The sequence below is a fragment of the Anolis carolinensis genome, unplaced genomic scaffold, assembly GCF_035594765.1.
Source record: "Anolis carolinensis isolate JA03-04 unplaced genomic scaffold, rAnoCar3.1.pri scaffold_9, whole genome shotgun sequence".
In the NCBI taxonomy this organism is placed as follows: Eukaryota; Metazoa; Chordata; class Lepidosauria; order Squamata; family Dactyloidae; genus Anolis; species Anolis carolinensis.
In genome coordinates, this window is record NW_026943820.1 from 1,575,701 (window position 1) to 1,593,346 (window position 17,646).

General features: G+C 42.7%; 1 protein-coding gene across 1 annotated transcript; it reads right to left on the reverse strand.

Annotated features, from left to right (window-relative positions):
• Positions 1 to 9,152: 9,152 nt before the first annotated feature.
• On the reverse strand, positions 9,153 to 17,379 carry foxl1 (forkhead box L1). Its single transcript, XM_008125536.3, has one exon. It carries the CDS (start codon positions 14,475 to 14,477, stop codon positions 12,087 to 12,089), a length of 2,391 nt encoding a protein of 796 aa, XP_008123743.1. The 5' UTR covers positions 14,478 to 17,379; the 3' UTR covers positions 9,153 to 12,086.
• Between the last annotated feature and the right edge of the window lie 267 nt (positions 17,380 to 17,646).

The window sequence follows — 17,646 nt, forward strand, 5'->3', positions numbered from 1 at the left end:
GAAATGCTGGACCACTTTCACAACCACCATGTCAGACGACACAGAGAAGCCATGTGGACAATTTCAACAGGTTTATATAATGCAGTTCAAAGCAGATAACCTGAGGTCAGATCCTGGGATGGAAGGACAGTGCAGAAGAGCCGCAATGAGCAAGAATAAGAGCCCAGGATGTCCAACTCTACCCGCAAGGTCTGATGTCCTCGGGTGTGATCTGGAAGACCTGGAAGCAAAGGCAACACCTTGATTAATCCCGGTGGAACCACCGCCCTGTTTCCTGCCAGGTTGGCCTCCTCGCCTCAAATGCCAACTTAATCCACATCAGACGTCAACACCTCCAGAGCCTCAGAGATAATCCAGCCTGTTGACAACCCCCAAGCGTCTTATATATTTATATTTGAGAAACACCAAAGGAAGGAACCAGACGTGGGTGGACCTGAGTCATCCCGATGGCAGATGTCAGCCAGGTTCATGCTGCAGACCCAGGGCCCCTCCTAGGCTGGCACCAGAAAACACCTTCTTCCATCCGCCTGTCAGGCGGGCATCAAGGCCAGGGCTGCGAGGTCGAGTCTCCCAACTCAGAAGTATGACAATGTTGTTGTCAAATCGTCCACAAGGAAGCGACCAAAGGATATTCGAGAGCAGACACCTTGTCTGGCATTCTTTTACTGGCTTATGCATGAATACGTTGTAAAGGTAAAGGTTTCCCCTGACGTTAAGTCCAGTCATTTACGACTCTGGGGTTGGTGCTCAACTCCATTTCTAAGCCGAAGAGCCGGCATTGCCCATAGACTCCTCCAAGGTCATGTGGCCATAGGCATGACTATGTGGAGCACCGTTACCTTCCCGACAGAGCGGTACCTATTGATCTACTCACTTCACCCTAGTTAAGTCTCACTTAGTGCACTTTGATCAGCCCATCCTTATGTTTTTATTGATGTGTTTTAACTTTGTCTTATTTAATGATTGGATTTTAATCGTATGTTTTAATTTTTCATTTGTGCGTTTTCGATATTTGATGTTTTTGTATGTATACTCTTTGGCATTTGTAAGCCGCCCTGAGTCCTGCGGGGAGATAGAAGTGGGGTACAAGAATAAAATTATTATTATTATTATTATTACTCACATTGGCATGTTTTCGAACTGCTAGGTTGGCAGAAGCTGGAGCTAACAGCGGGCGCTCACTCTGCTCCCCAGATTTGAACCTGGGACCTTTCGATCTGCAAGTTCAGTAGCTCAGCACTTTAATATACTACACCAGGGGTCTTCAAACTTTTAAAGCAGAGGGCCAGTCCACAATCCTTCAGACTGTTGAGGGGCCGAATTATCAATTGAAAAAAAAAACGAACAAATTCCTATGCACACTGCACATGTCTTATTTGTACAGTAAAACAGCAACAACAATGAAAGAACAATATAATATTTAAAAATGAAAACAATTGTAACCAACATAAACCTATCAGGATTTCAATGGAAAGTGTGGGCCTGCTACTGGCCAATGAGATAGTCAAGTTAATTAGGATTGTTGTTGTTGTTGTTGTTGTTGATGTGTGCCTTCAAGTCATTTCAGACTTTGGGTGAGCCTGAGTCTAAAATTATTCATTTATTCATTTACTACATTTATTTACTACATTTATATCCCGCCCTTCTCACCCCAAAGGGGACTCAGAGCAGCTGTATGGACATACAATATATTATTAGCATAGCACAATATTAGCGTTATATATTACTATATTGAACTATACCACTATACTGTAATATTATATGTAATATATAACATATAATTAATATTATTATATGGTATTATTATTAGTATTATATTGTATAACATTATAATATTATTATCAATATAATATGTAAATACAATATATTATATTATTTAAAACGATATAAAAATATTATCTTATAAAACTGAGGGAGGGGGGCCAGGTAAATGACCTTGGAGGGCCGCATCCGGTCCCCGGGCCTTAGTTTGGGGACCCCTGTACTACACCATCGGGGGCTGGTAATGGGCACAGCTAAAGTCCCGGATAATTCAGGGCGAAGACCCATAGACATCGAAAGACGGGGCTGAATGAATGTTGCATCATTATAAATAGAAGCGTCTAACGGTTTATTCTAGCCCTCCAATGGGAACGGGGTGACTTAACTCGATTCACATGGCCTGTGATCTCCTCCGCCTCGTACGGTTTCCCTCTGTGCAAATCAGGCTTGGCCTTCACAGGAATGCAATGTGGTCTTTCTCTCTCTTTTTCTTTTCCTTTACATAAGCGTGTCCCAATGTTAGTTTTCTTTGGCTTCCCCATCGAAGGCTAAGCGATTTGCTTTTGATGTTCCTTTTATTGATGAACGAGCTCCCATAAATAACTCCCCAGGGCAGCCGCCTGCTCTCCCCTCATGTTACGTTCTGCAGCCCTTGCAATGAGACACGCAATAAAAGGCGGCCCGACACACACATGCCTGGTGTGAAAGATTTCAGGGGGGGATTCATACACTTTGGCTGCATCTCTACAGATGAGAAAGCCAGGGGTGGTATGCCTCCGCTCACTCTGGTTGCATTGGCTATAGATGGAAGCAAAGTTTGGTCCTGCTTCTTCATCGGTGGGAGTCGCAGTGCTCCCAGGAAGTGAGTGAAGATACTGCAAGTCCCATCATTCATGGTCCAAACTATTCCAAATCGCACCGGGATGCAGAGTGGGTCATGGAGGCTCTGTATGCCGAGTTTGGTTCTGATTCGTCATTGATGGGAGTCGCAGTGGTTTCTGGAAGTGAGTGATGGCACTGCAAATCCCATCATCCATGGTACACCCTCCTCCAAACTCCACCAAGATGTAGAGTGGGTCATGGGGGTTCTGTATGCCAAGTTTGGTGCTGATTCGTCATTGGTTAGAGTCGCAGTGGTCTCTGGAAGTGAGTCAAGGCACTGCAAGTCCCATCATCCATGTTACATCCTCCTCCAAACTCCACAGGATGTAGAGTGGGTCGTGGGGGGTTTATATGCCAAGTTTGGTTCTGATTCGTCATTGGTGAGAGTCGCAGTGGTCTCTGGAAGTGAGTGATGAGACTACAAATCCCATCATCCATGTTAAACCCTCCTCCAAACTCCACCAGGATGTAAAGTGGGTCATGGCGGTTTGTGTGCCAAGTTTGGTCCCGGTCCGTCATTCGTGGGGGTCACAGTGGTCATGGGGGGCCTGTGTGCCAAGCTCTGTCATTCGTGGCGGTCGCAGTGGTCTCTGGAAGTGAGTGAAGGCACTGCAAGTCCCATCATCCATGTTACACCCTCCTCCAAACTCCACCAAGATGTAAAGTGGGTCATGGGGGGTTTGTGTGCCAAGTTTGGTCCCGGTCCGTCATTCGTGGGGGTCACAGTGGTCATGGGGGGCCTGTGTGCCAAGCTCTGTCATTCGTGGGGGTCGTAGTGGTCCCTGGAAGTGAGTGAAGGCATTGCAAGTCCCATCATCCATAGTACATCCTCCTCCAAACTGCACCAGGATGTAGAGTGGTCCATGAGGGCTCTGTGTGCCAACTTTGGTTCTGATTCGTCACTAGTGGGAGTCGCAGTGGTCCCAGGAAGTGAGTGAAGGCATTGCAGGTCCCATCGTCCATGGTACATCCTCCTCCAAACTGCACCAGGGTGTAGAGTGGGCCATGGGGGGTCTGTGTGCCAAGTTTGGCGCTAATCAATCATTGGTGTGGGTCGCAGTGGTCTCAGGAAGTTAGTGATGGTACTGCAAGTCCCATCATCCATGCTGCATCCTCCCCCACATCACGTCAGGGCGTAAAATGGGCCACATTGCTTCTGTGTGCCAAGTATGGCTCATTTCTGTCATTCGTGGGGTCATAATGTTCTACACTGTGGAATTAATGCTGTTGGATACCACTGGATATGAATCCAATACTTTATTTTGGTATGGAAACCAAGTTCAATATGGTTTTAATAAATCAATAATGCTTTGTGTTCCTTTTTAAAATAGTCAGCATGACCTTCTTGCTTTTTTTCATTATTTCCTTTTAAATGTTGCCGTTGTTACCATTGCGCAAAGGAAATGAGTCACAGCATCAATTAATTCCCATAAGTAAATATGAAGGTGCTGCATTGACGGTAACTTTTCCGACTTACCTGAATTATCCGATTCCATGTTCTCTGCCAATCCCTTTTTGCGGGCACGTGTGCTGGTCCGCATTGTGCACACACATGTTGAAAACCAGTATTTCAGAAGAAGGTTCATTTACAATCTTTCACTTTATTGTCATATTTTATGTGTGCATATGAGTACTGTATTGTAACTCCAAATGTGCGCTTGACTGAAGTATGAGATGGACTTATACATGAGTATATACGGTACAGTACTCATTGGATATAATTAATGCAATTTGTTGTTGAAGGCTTTTATGGCCGGAATCATTGGGTTGCTGTGAGTTTTCCGGGCTGTATGACCAATATTCCAGAAGCATTCTCTCCTGACATTTTGCCCCCACCTATGGCAGACATCCACATATATATTTATATACCCTACTTATTTTAGTTTCCAAAAGATCTCACAACCTCTGAGGATGCCTGCCATAGATGGGGGCGAAACATCAGGAGACAATGCTTCTGGAACATGGCCAGACAGCCCGGAAAATTCACAGCAACTACAACTCCCATATTGCTATTGCATTGAACGACTTCAATGATGATGGTTCAATGCAATGGCAATATAGGAGTTGTAGTTTTACAAGGTCTAAAACTTTCTGAATCGTGGTGCCCCACCAAACTACAAATCCCAGGATTGCATAGCAAGGGGCCATAGCAATTAAAATACAGTAGAGTCTCACTTATCCAACATTCTGGATTATCCAATGCATTTTTGTAGTCAATGTTTTCAATATATCATGATATTTTGGTGCTAAATTCGTAAATACAGTAATTACTACATCGCATTACTGCATATTGAACTACTTTTTCTGTCAAATTTGTTGTATAACATGATGTTTGGGTGCTTAATTTGTAAAATCATAAACTAATTTGATGTTTAATAGGCTTTTCCTTAATGCCTCCTTATTATCCAACATATTCACTTATCCAACGTTCTGCCGGCCCGTTTATGTTGGATAAGTGAGACTCTACTGTAGCATCAAACCGCATTCATTCCATTGTGTAGCTGCACCCATTGACCCATAAATAAGTCAACGCAGTTATTTTTGGGTTGATTTTTTTCGACTCAGATTTCTGGACTTATACATGAGTATATACAGTAGTTTTAATAGAAACCCATTTGATCCATTGAGCCTTCATTTCCACACTAAAGCTTGAAGTGTTCACTTTATTTCGTTGTGTTTCCTGGTTTGTTAAATAGATATATGTATTTGTATATGTGTATGTGTATATGGATTCTAATCTTGAACATGCTTAAAATTTTATATAATGCGATTTCATTTTGCAATGGTATCTGTTTGATATGAATTGTTGTTTTGTAGATTTTTTTTTAATATGAATTGTTGTTTTTACATTGTTTTTAGGCATTGAATTTTTGCCTATTTATTGTAAGCCGCTTGGAGTCCCCTCGGGGGGAGAAAGGCGGGGTAAAAGTGATGCAAATAAATAAATAAATAAATAAATAAATAAATAAATAAATAAATAAATAAAATATGTATATGTGTATGCATCTGTATGTATATGTATATAGGTTTTTGTTGTGAGAAACAGCAAGCAGAGGAGTTGGGTTTTTTTGCAGCCTTGTTTTGTTTTTTCGACCTGGTTTCCAGAAATGTGGGAAAGTTTATTTATTTCTCCATGCATTCCTGATTTGCAATGTGCTCTCTAAAAATGCCGCTCAGATTTAGGCTGCGTGAGCGCATGCTAAATTTAGCCCTGATCTTTTAAACAAACATTCTTTATGCTTTGCTGAATGGGCACCGATTGAAGCCCGGGTTTGGGAAGAAGTCAACCGGGTTTGCAGGAAGGTTCGGCACAAGGTCTCCTTCTTCTCTGAGCTCTCCGGCTCAACTGCTTGCCATTGCGTGAACTTCAGCGTGTGTGTGTGTACATGTGTGGAGCATTGGTTCACAACTTCCTTGTGAAAGAAGCCCCCAAATCAGAACCTGCTCCAGAGCTTGAAGATCTTTGCTTTTTCCAGTGTTTTGTTTCCTTTATTTTTAACATTTCCACACCAAGAACAGTGTTCTAGGCCTTCTAGATCGTGTCCAGATTCCTACTGGTGCGTCTAGATTGTAGAATTTAACCGCCTGAGGGTGATCTAGAAATAAAGTTGTTATTATTATTTTATTATGACACAGCAAACAAGATAGATATGCTGGATTTCGTATCACAAATCACAAGTCAAACACTTCCCAAGTGTCTGGGACTGTGCCATTATTATTATTATTATTATTATTATTATTATTATTATTATTTTATTATGACACAGCAAACAAGATAGATATGCTGGATTTCGTATCACAAAATCCCGAGTCGAACACTTCCCAAGTGTCTAGGACTGTGTGGTGTATTATTATTATTATTATTATTATTATTATTATTATTATTATGACACAGCAAACAAGATAGATATGCTGGATTTCGTATAACAAAATCACAAGTCGAACACTTCCCAAGTGTCTAGGACTGTGTGGTGTATTATTATTATTATTATTATTATTATTATTATTATTATTATTATTATGACACAGCAAACAAGATAGATATGCTGGATTTCGTATCACAAAATCACAAGTCGAACGCTTACCAAGTGTCTAAGACTGCGTGATGTATATTATTATTATTATTATTATTATTATTATTATTATTATTATTATTGTATAACACAGCAAACAAAATAGATATGCTGGATTTCCTATCACAAAATCACAAGTCGAACACTTCCCAAGTGTCTAGGACTGTGTGGTGTATTATTATTATTATTATTATTATTATTATTATTATTATTATGACACAGCAAACAAGATAGATATGCTGGATTTCGTATAACAAAATCACAAGTCGAACACTTCCCAAGTGTCTAGGACTGTGTGGTGTATTATTATTATTATTATTATTATTATTATTATTATTATTATTATTATGACACAGCAAACAAGATAGATATGCTGGATTTCGTATCACAAAATCCCGAGTCGAACACTTCCCAAGTGTCTAGGACTGTGTGGTGTATTATTATTATTATTATTATTATTATTATTATTATTATTATGACACAGCAAACAAGATAGATATGCTGGATTTCGTATAACAAAATCACAAGTCGAACACTTCCCAAGTGTCTAGGACTGTGTGGTGTATTATTATTATTATTATTATTATTATTATTATTATTATTATTATGACACAGCAAACAAGATAGATATGCTGGATTTCGTATCACAAAATCACAAGTCGAACGCTTACCAAGTGTCTAAGACTGCGTGATGTATATTATTATTATTATTATTATTATTATTATTATTATTATTATTATTGTATAACACAGCAAACAAAATAGATATGCTGGATTTCCTATCACAAAATCACAAGTCGAACACTTCCCAAGTGTCTAGGACTGTGTGGTGTATTATTATTATTATTATTATTATTATTATTATTATTATTATGACACAGCAAACAAGATAGATATGCTGGATTTCGTATAACAAAATCACAAGTCGAACACTTCCCAAGTGTCTAGGACTGTGTGGTGTATTATTATTATTATTATTATTATTATTATTATTATTATTATTATTATTATTATTATTATGACACAGCAAACAAGATAGATATGCTGGATTTCGTATCACAAAATCACAAGTCGAACGCTTACCAAGTGTCTAAGACTGCGTGATGTATATTATTATTATTATTATTATTATTATTATTATTATTATTATTATTATTATTGTATAACACAGCAAACAAAATAGCTATGCTGGATTTCCTATCACAAAATCACAAGTCGAACACTTCCCAAGTGTCTAGGACTGTGTGATGTATTTTCGGATGATGATGATGATTATTATTATTGGTTTCTCTTTATGGATTTTATATTGCTCTCCATGTATCTATCTATATATATACAGTAGAGTCTCACTTATCCAACACTCGCTTATCCAACATTCTGGATTATCCAACGCATTTTTGGAGTCAATGTTTTCAATATATCGTGATATTTTGGTGCTAAATTCATAAATACAGTAATTACTACATAGCATTACTGCGTATAGAACTACTTTTTCTGCCAAATTTGTTGTCTAACATGATGTTTTGGTGCTTCATTTGTAAAATCATAACCTAATTTGATGTTTAATAGGCTTTTCCTTAATGCCTCCTTATTATCCAACATATTTGCTTATCCAACATTCTGCCGGCCCGTTTATGTTGGATAAGTGAGACTGTACTGTATATATGTATGTTATATATATATATATATATATATATATATATATATACACACACACACACACATATACACACCTATATATCATTATAAACTTGAGTAAATAAGGCATATATATGTGTGTGTATATGTATGTGTGTAATATTATATATATACACAGCATACACATAACACCTATATATCATTATAAACTTGAGTAAATAAAGCATATATATATGTGTATATGTATGTGTGTAATATTATATATATATACACACACATACACATAACACCTATATAACATTATAAACTTGAGTAAATAAGGCATATATATTATATATGTATGTGTGTAATATTATATATATACACACACATACACATAACACCTATATAACATTATAAACTTGAATAAATATGGTATATATATGTGTGTGTGTACATATATATGTATGTGTGTTATATATATACACTCACACATATACATACCTTACCTTGGAGATATTCATTTTTGTTTAGTGCAATGCTTAGGGAATTTAGGACAGCAAGAAACACACACTTTGTTTTCAACAAAATATATTTTATTTATTTGTATTGAATATAGGCTTGTTCTGTTTCCTAAGGACATATTTTAATTGTTGACTAATGTACAAAAAAAAATAGCCTTGCTTATTGACAGCAAGAATATATAAAAAGTTTGCCATAAATCTTGAAAAATTATGTTTTGGGTGGGAAAAAGAAAGGAAGAGATCTATCTATCTCTTGCAGGATTTCCCTGTTACAAGTTCACCTGCCACTTTATTAAAAAAAATCATTTATTATTATTGTTATTATTGTATAGATGTTTGTTTGATGTTGTTTCTGTAAATGCATATGACCATTGGTCGGAGCATTAATAAATTGATTGATTGATATTATTGCTATTGGATTAATGCAAATAAAATCCCATTCGGGAAATGGGGATACGGGCTGGAAAAAAATAAGAAATACACTGCTATATCTTCTGTCTAAACAGAGGCAGGCTTTCTGAAAAACAACAGGAACAAAAAGTAAACAGAAATTCCTTCTTGGAGTATTTTACAGACAAAAATAACATATATATTCCTTTATCTCAGACATGGGCAAACTTGGGCCCTCCAGGTGTTTTGGACTCCAACTCCCACAATTCCTAACAGCCTACCGGCTGTTAGGAATTGTGGGAGTTGGAGTCCAAAACACCTGGAGGGCCCAAGTTTGCATGCCTGCTTTATCTATAGAAATAAAGGCCTGGGTTCGAATCCAGAAACCCAATGGGTAGTCTTGAGTCACACTCTCTCAGCCTCAAAAAAAACCCTTGTTTTCCATTTGCAACTTTCCACCCTCCCCAGAAGTCGGAAAGGACTTGAAAACACAAAATAACAACAATCAAAATGCATGGTTTGCATGGTTTGCAAATAAAAAAAAACCTGGAGGAGAAAACTCAGAAAGAAATGGAAGAGAAATCCAATGCGGCTGATGAATGCACCTGAACATTAGGAAGAACTTCCTCACTGTGAGAGCTGTTCAACAGTGGAACTCTCTGCTGCAGAGTGTGGTGAAGGCTCCTTCCTTGGAGGCTTTTAAGCAGATGGCCATCTGTCAGGATGCTTTGAATGCAATTTTCCTGCTTCTTGGCAGAATGGGATTGGAAAGGCGTTGGAGGATGCCTGCCATAGTTGTGGGTGAAACGTCAGGAGAGAATGCTTCTGGAACATGGCCATACAGCCTGGAAAACTCACAGCAACCCAGTGATTCCGGCCGCAACATATAAAACAAGTTGTTTTATGGGAGAGTAGATATACAGTCTCACTAATCCAACACTCACATATCCAACGTTCTGGATTATCCAGCGCATTTATGTAGTCAATGTTTTCAATACATCATGATATTTTGATGCTAAATTCATACTACATAGCATTACTGCGTATTGAACTACTTTTTCTGTCAAATTTGTTATATAACATGATGTTTTGGTGCTTAATTTGTAAAATCATCATTGAATTTGATGTTTAATAGGCTTTTCCTTAATCCCTCCTTATTATCCAAGATATTCGCTTATTCAACGTTCTGCCGGCCTGTTTATGTCGGATAAGTGAGATTCTCCTGTATTTAGGGCACTGAAAAACAATTCTGAAGAGCTGCTCCTTTTATGCACTGGCATATTCCCTGTTTTCCTAACAGACCAGAGACAACAGGTTGTTCAGTCTAACAACTGAAACCAACTGCCTTGCATAATCATTACATTTGGTTGTATGCCACTTTGAAAATTCCCCAAAAATCCGTAACATTCTGAAATTTGGTGGGCTGGTAGTGGTCAATGTGTTCTACCATTGTGGCAAGTTTCACTACAATAGATTTAAACATGAAGGAGAAATGAGCCCCTGAAGTCTCCCCACTTGCCCAGTTACTATAACGAAATTTCTCACTAACGATACTTTAGAAACGAAATGCCAGCACATCCCCCTCTTTTAAGGTTCTGGAGCCTCCGGTGGCCTAGGGGATAAAAGCCTCGTGACTTGAAGGTTGGGTTGCTGACCTGAAAGCTGCCAGGTTCGAATCCCACTCGGGGAGAGTGCGGATGAGCTCCCTCTATCAGCTCCAGCTCCATGAGGGGACATGAGAGAAGCCTCCCTCCCACAAGGATGGTAAAAACATCAAAGCATCCGGGCAATGTCCCCTGGGCAACGTCCTTGCAGACGGCCAATTCTCTCACACCAGAAGCAACTTAGGTTGCTCCTGACACGGAAAAAAAGGTTCTATGAGTACTTCTGAATCATGTTTTCATGGATGGCACATTTCTAAATTGGCCACACAGCCCTGAAAACTCACAGCTGTTGGGAATCACCCTGGACTACTCAAGTCTAAATGTAGTTAGATAGATGATAGAGTTAGATTGAGGGAATCCTTTCCCTGTTTCCAAAGCATGCCTAGATAGGCTTTACTGTGTTTATCCTGTTTACGTCACATCCCGTACTTTGAAGTTAGTAGAAATGTGAATCTTTAGAGACACTAACTTTTCTTTGGTCAGAATGTCTTTTATGGCCCCAATAAACTGGACCATGAAGTTGGAACCATTTTGGTTCAGTCTCTTCTCCTTTTGTTCTTCTAGCTAACAAGAAGCATCTTGCTGTCTCTCCTGGCAAGATGTAACTATTTAGATGTTTGTTATTTTTCCTTTCTTATTTTTCCTTAGAAACTAGTCTAGAGTAGACTAGACAGCTCCCAAGCCTTTCTATCTACAATGGAGTTCTTTTTACCTGAATAAATGCTTTTTGAACTTTTACTGAGACTCTGCAGTCCATTGCCATCCTAAATGGTCAAAGGCTTCTCTTTGCTCATCGCGTGTAAGTAACTGCTGCATTTGAAGGATTGCTTTTGCTACTCTGCTACTTTTTGGTGGAATCTCCCCCACAGAGGATTAAATTGAGTCTAACCGCTCAGAGATTATCACAACAACAGCCACCCATGAAAGCCTTGGAGGACACCAATACTGCCTTGGTGCTCTAAGGCTGAGGCTCAAACAGGCATGGGCCAACTTCGGCCCTCCCTCCAGGTGTTTTGGACTTTCCCTACAAGCTATTAGGAATGGTGGAAGTCCAAAACACCTGGAGGGAGGGCCAAAGTTGGCCCATGCCTGGGCTAAAAGCATCCCCGCCCCTCCCTGGCAGCATCCCACCTGCCGAGGCAGCCCACCTGCCCACCTGCCCACCTGCCTGGCTCTCAGGGGAAGTGCAGCGCGGCCTCGGGGAAGCGGAGCGGCAGGTAGGAGAGGAAGGGCAGGCTGCCCAGCTGGCCGAAGGCGAGGCCAGGCGAGTCCAGGAGCAGGAAGGGGGTCGCCCGGGACTCAGCCAAGGACCAGGCGGGCGGAGAGGCCTTGGAAGCGGGGCCCGGCCGGCGGCGGAGCGCGCTCTCCGACAGGATGCTCTCGATGCTGAAGCTTGGAGGCGCCTTGGCGGGGAGGCCCGGTCTTTGGAGGCTTCCTCCTTGGAGACCCGATCTTTGGAGACTCCCATCCTGGAGACCCGACCCTTGGAGACTCCCTCCTTGGACACCCGATCTTTGGAGACTCCCATCTTGGAGACCCGACCCTTGGAGACTCCCTCCTTGGACACCCGATCTTTGGAGACTCCCATCTTGGAGACCCGACCCTTGGAGACTCCCTCCTTGGACACCCGATCTTTGGAGACTCCCATCTTGGAGACCCGACCCTTGGAGACTCCCTCCTTGGAGACCCGATCTTTGGAGACTCCCATCTTGGACACCCGACCCTTGGAGACTCCCTCCTTGGAGACCCGATCTTTGGAGACTCCCATCCTGGAGACCCGAGCCTTGAAGACTCCCTCCTTGGAGACCCGATCTTTGGAGACTCCCTCCTTGGACACCTGGCCCTTGGAGACTCCCTCCTTGGACACCCGATCTTTGGAGGCCCGGATCTATGAGGCTCGATCTTTGGAGACTCCCTCCTTGGAGACCCGAGCCTTGGAGACGCCCTCCTTGGAGACCCGATTTTTGGAGGCTTCCTTCTTGGAGACCCGACCCTTGGAGGTCCGACTCTTGGGGGCCCGACTTTGGGAGACCCTCTCCTTGCAACCCCGGTCTTTGTCGGAGAGATCCTTCAGGAGCCGGTTCTTGGAGGTCGGGATCTTGGAGATCCTCTTCTTTGACAGCCGCTCCTTGGAGAGTCCCTTCTTGGAGGTCGGGTCCTTGGAGACACGGTCCTTGGAGTCCTGGCTTTTGGAGAGCCGATTCTTGAAGGCCCGATCTTCGTGGGAGAGATCCTTGGAGAGCTGATTCCTGGAGGCCGGCTTCTTGAAGAGCAGCTTCTTGGAGATCCTCTCCTTGAAGGCCAGATCCTTGGAGAGCCGCTACTTGCAACCCCGGTCTTTGGAGACCCGATCTTCCTTGGACAGATTCTTGGAGAGCTGCTTCTTGGAGTCCGGCTTCTTTGAGAGCTGCTTCTTGGAGTCTGGCTTCTTTGAGACCTGCTCTTTGAGGGCTGGATCCTTGGAGACTCCATTCTTGGAGGGAGGGCCCTTGCAAGCCCGATTCTTGAAGGCCAGATCCTTGGAGACAGGATTCTTGGAGTCCTGGCTTTTGGAGAGCCTGTTCTTGGAGGCCAGGTTTTGGTAGGCCAGATCCTTGGAGGTCGGACTCTTGGAGAGCGGCTTCTTTGGATCCTTGGAGGCTCCATTCTTGGAGGGAGGACCCTGGCAAGACCAATTCTTGAAGGCCAGATCCTTGGAGAGCCGCTTCTTGCAACCCGGGTCCTTGCAGAGCAGCTTCTTGGAGACCCTTGGGTGCTTGGAGGCTCCATTCTTGGGAGGAGGACCCTGGCAAGACCGCTTCTTGAAGGCCAGATCCTTGGAGAGATGCTTCTTGGAGACCCTTGGGTGCTTGGAGGCTCCATTCTTGGAGAGAGGACCCTTGTAAGCCCGGTTCTTGAAGGCCAGATCCTTGGAGAGATGTTTCTTTCAACCCCGGTCTTTGGAGACCCGATCTTCCTTGGAGAGCAGCTTCTTGGGATCCTTGGAGACTCCATTCTTGGAGGGAGGACCCTGGCAAGCCTGGTTCTTGAAGGCCAGATCCTTGGAGAGATGTTTCTTGGTGTCCCGACCTTTGGCTCTTGCTCTGGACCTCCTGGCCCTCTTCCTCCTCCTCCTGGTCCTCTTTCCCAGGCGAGAGGGCTTCCTTCCTGCCTCCCTCGAGGCCTTTGGGCCTCCTCTTCCTCCTCCGGTAGTTGCCCCTCTCGAACATGTCCGTGCAGCGGGGGTCGAGGGTCCAGTAGCTGCCCTTCCCGGGCCGGCCCTTCTCGCGGGGCACCTTCACGAAGCAGGCGTTGAGGGACAGGTTGTGCCGGATGGAGTTCTGCCAGCCCTGCTTGTTCTCCCGGTAGAAGGGGAAGCGCTCGAGGATGAACTGGTAGATCCCGTTGAGGGTCACCTTCCGACCTGGCGAGGCCTGGATGGCCATGGCGATGAGCGCGATGTAGCTGTAGGGAGGCTTCTGGGGAGGATCCGGGCGGCTCAAGGGGAAGCCCAGCAAAGCGCCTCGTAGCCTCTCCGCCCCATAGAGGAACAGGGGGTGGGGGGCACCGCTGTAAAGCTGGCTCATTTCCCTTCCGGATGGACCCGGTTTCGAGCCCGGATTCAGTCCGGTTTGGGGGGCAGCGAGTCCCAAAGGGGGTGCCCCCCTCCGCCTGGTCCACCTCCTTCTTTCTTCTCCGGCGCGCAGAGAAGTTCTACTCCTTTCTCCTGCCTCTTCCTTCTCCTCCTTCTTTCTCTCACTCTTTCTCTCTCTGTCTCTCTTTCCAAACTGGGGGGGTTTACACTTTACAGAACGAAATCAAGGAGGGGAAGAGGAGGGGGGAAGGAAATGTGCAATAATTGTGGTGCGTCTTGGATGCTGTGTGTTGACTTAGCGCTGGAAAATAAATGGTCTCCCATAAACAGCCCCGCTCGCTTTCGCAGCCCACCCACATTAATTAAAAACCCTCATTGCCCCCTTCGTCTTCGTCTTCTTTTTTCCACGTGGAGAGGCGTCCCCAGACCCCCCCCCCCCAACCCACCCAGAGCCCGGCTTCTTCTTCTCCTTCTCCCTTTTGTTTATAGCATTAGGGCTGTTGATAAGTCTGCCCACCCAAGTCGAATCAAGCTGTGTTTATTTGGAAAAAAAATTTCCGGGCACCCAATCTATAAACGCAGGGATCTGATGTTTGAAATCTCACGTCCAAAGCCCGCCCCCGGGTCCCCCCTCCTCCTCCTCCTCCCCTCCTTCCTTCCCTCCTTCAAACAAGCCCTTTGGAAGAGCAGAGAGGCAACAAACCCGCATTTAATTGCGCATGCAGACCCTTACAAGGGGTCGACTTCCCTCCCACCGAACCCTAGGGTTTGTGGCTCCAGCAGAGGCCTAGAAGGAACCCTTGGAGAAGTCCACAGAGCTCTGAAGAGTGATGGAAGGAGATGGAAGAAGATGGAAGAAGATGGAAGAAGATGGAAGAAGATGGAAGAATATAGGCTCCAACCAGGTTAAGAAAGGAGTGTAACTCCATCCCAAGTGTATCCCATCCTTGTAGACCCATTGTATGTGTCTACAAGAAGCATATCATAGCCAACCTGCATTCTATGGCAGTGTAGCTCCATCCCAAGTGTATCCCATCCTTGTAGAGCCATAGCATGTGTCTACAAAGATAGGATACAATGGGTCTACAAGGATGGGATGGAGCTACACTACCATAGAATGCAGTTTGGCTATTATATTCTCTTTGTAGAAACATACAATGGGTCTACAAGGATGGGATACTCTTGGGATGGAGCTACACTACCATAGAACACGGGTTGGCTAGGATATGCTTCTTGTAGACACATACAATGGGTCTACAAGGATGGGATACACTTGAGATGGAGCTACACTACCACAGAATGCAGTTTGACTATTATATTCTCCTTGTAGACCCATACAATGGGTCTACAAGGATGGGATGCACTTGAGATGGAGCTACACCACCATAGAATGCAGTTTGGCTATTATATGCTTCTTGTAGACACATACAATGGATCTACAAGGATGGTATACACTTGGGATGGAGCTACACTGTCTAGAACACAGGTTGGCTTGTACTATATGCTTCTTGTAGTCCCATACTATGGGTCTACAAGGATGAGATACACTTGGGATGGATCTACACTACCACAGAATGCAGGTTGGCTTGACAGTCAGTGTCATGCCAGCCTTAGATAGACACACTCTAATACATTCTAGTTCAGGGCAGAGAAGCATTCTAAGAATTTCACCAAACTATGAATCTCAGGATGCCATAGAATGGAAACATGGCAGTAGTTAGTATATAGACTCTGGTGAGCCCTAATGCTGCCTCTTTCTGGACAGGATCCAAAACAAGAAGGGAAATCACATGCATCGCTCCCCAGGCAAGAAGTTGCCTTGACATCAGGAGCTGATTTGCAATAAACCTGGCCGAAATCAGTGGGAACCCAGGTCTGGTTTTCCTTAAACCCTCCTGTTTAAATATGCAAACATGAAACCTGTGTCTGGCACAGAATGCACACAGGCCATTTCCTTATTGTGATCCAGTTGGCACTGGCAACATTCACAGGTGACACAAAAGGTGAAAGAAATGGATCCTTCCTTCCTTCCTTCCTTCCTTCCTTTTTTTCTTTCTTTCCTTCCTTCCTTCGAAAAACTTCCCAATGCAGAAACAGCCTGGCATCTGGATTGTGTCAACTGTAAACACGTTGAACACCAAATTAAAAAGTAGGAAATAACCTACAGTATTTTACATGGAATATTATTGACTCTATCTGCTAAACTAAGATTTATATTCTGATCCCAAAGTTGAGTATCATTTGGGAACCTAACTAAGTTGAAGGTCTTTTAGGAACCTAACTGACCTGCTGAAGGTTTGAAGTTATTTCCAGCATGAGGAAATGTCAGAAGGAGCAGAAATTAGAAAAGTTCTGGGTTTTGTAATAGAACTCTGACATTTCCTTGGCCAAAGTATAGATCTCTAAATGTATATATTTAAACCAAGAGCAATAGGTAGCTTCCATATCAATGGAGTAGTTTGGACATTATTGGTGCTCTCCAAGGTGCTGAACCTATTTCAGCAACCACTTGGACAGCTCCAGGGTGGATTCACTCTTTGCATGAAAACTCTCCATAGCTGCAAATGTTGCAAATGGCCTTTTGTTAGAGTTATGTGCCTTCAAGTCATTCCGACTTATGTACACCCTAAGGAGCATTCTGGGAGTTGTAGTCAAAACAGGGATTCTTCTATGCTCTGATTCAACTATCAAGCTTATATTCATCCCACTTTGTGGGATCGGGAATATAACCTTTCTCTTTTTAGCATTGCTTCAGCCCTGAACTGAGTTTAATGCAATCCTAAAGGCCACGTGTTGCCATAAATACAGTTAAATTCAATACTATATAATTCCATATGAAAGCCATAAATATAGTGATATCTGTACCCTTCATATGGTCTTATACTGTTGACTATGAAGGCCATAAATATAGTGATATTCAATACTACATAAGCTAAACCTTCTTAAAGAAGAGGGAATCTGATGACATTATTATTAAATACTACTAGTAATAATAATAATAATATAATATTCATGGTCTTCATATGGTTTTGTACAGTATTGAATATGAAGGTCATCAATACAGTGATATTCAATACTACATAAGCCTGATATTCTTAAAGGAAAGGGAATCTGATGACTATTATTATTATTATTATTAAATAATAATAATAATAATAATA

What these genes read in the sequence shown, in the direction of transcription:
- foxl1 (XM_008125536.3), bottom strand. Translation starts at nt 14,477, where the DNA reads ATGAGCCAGCTTTACAGCGGTGCCCCCCACCCCCTGTTCCTCTATGGG.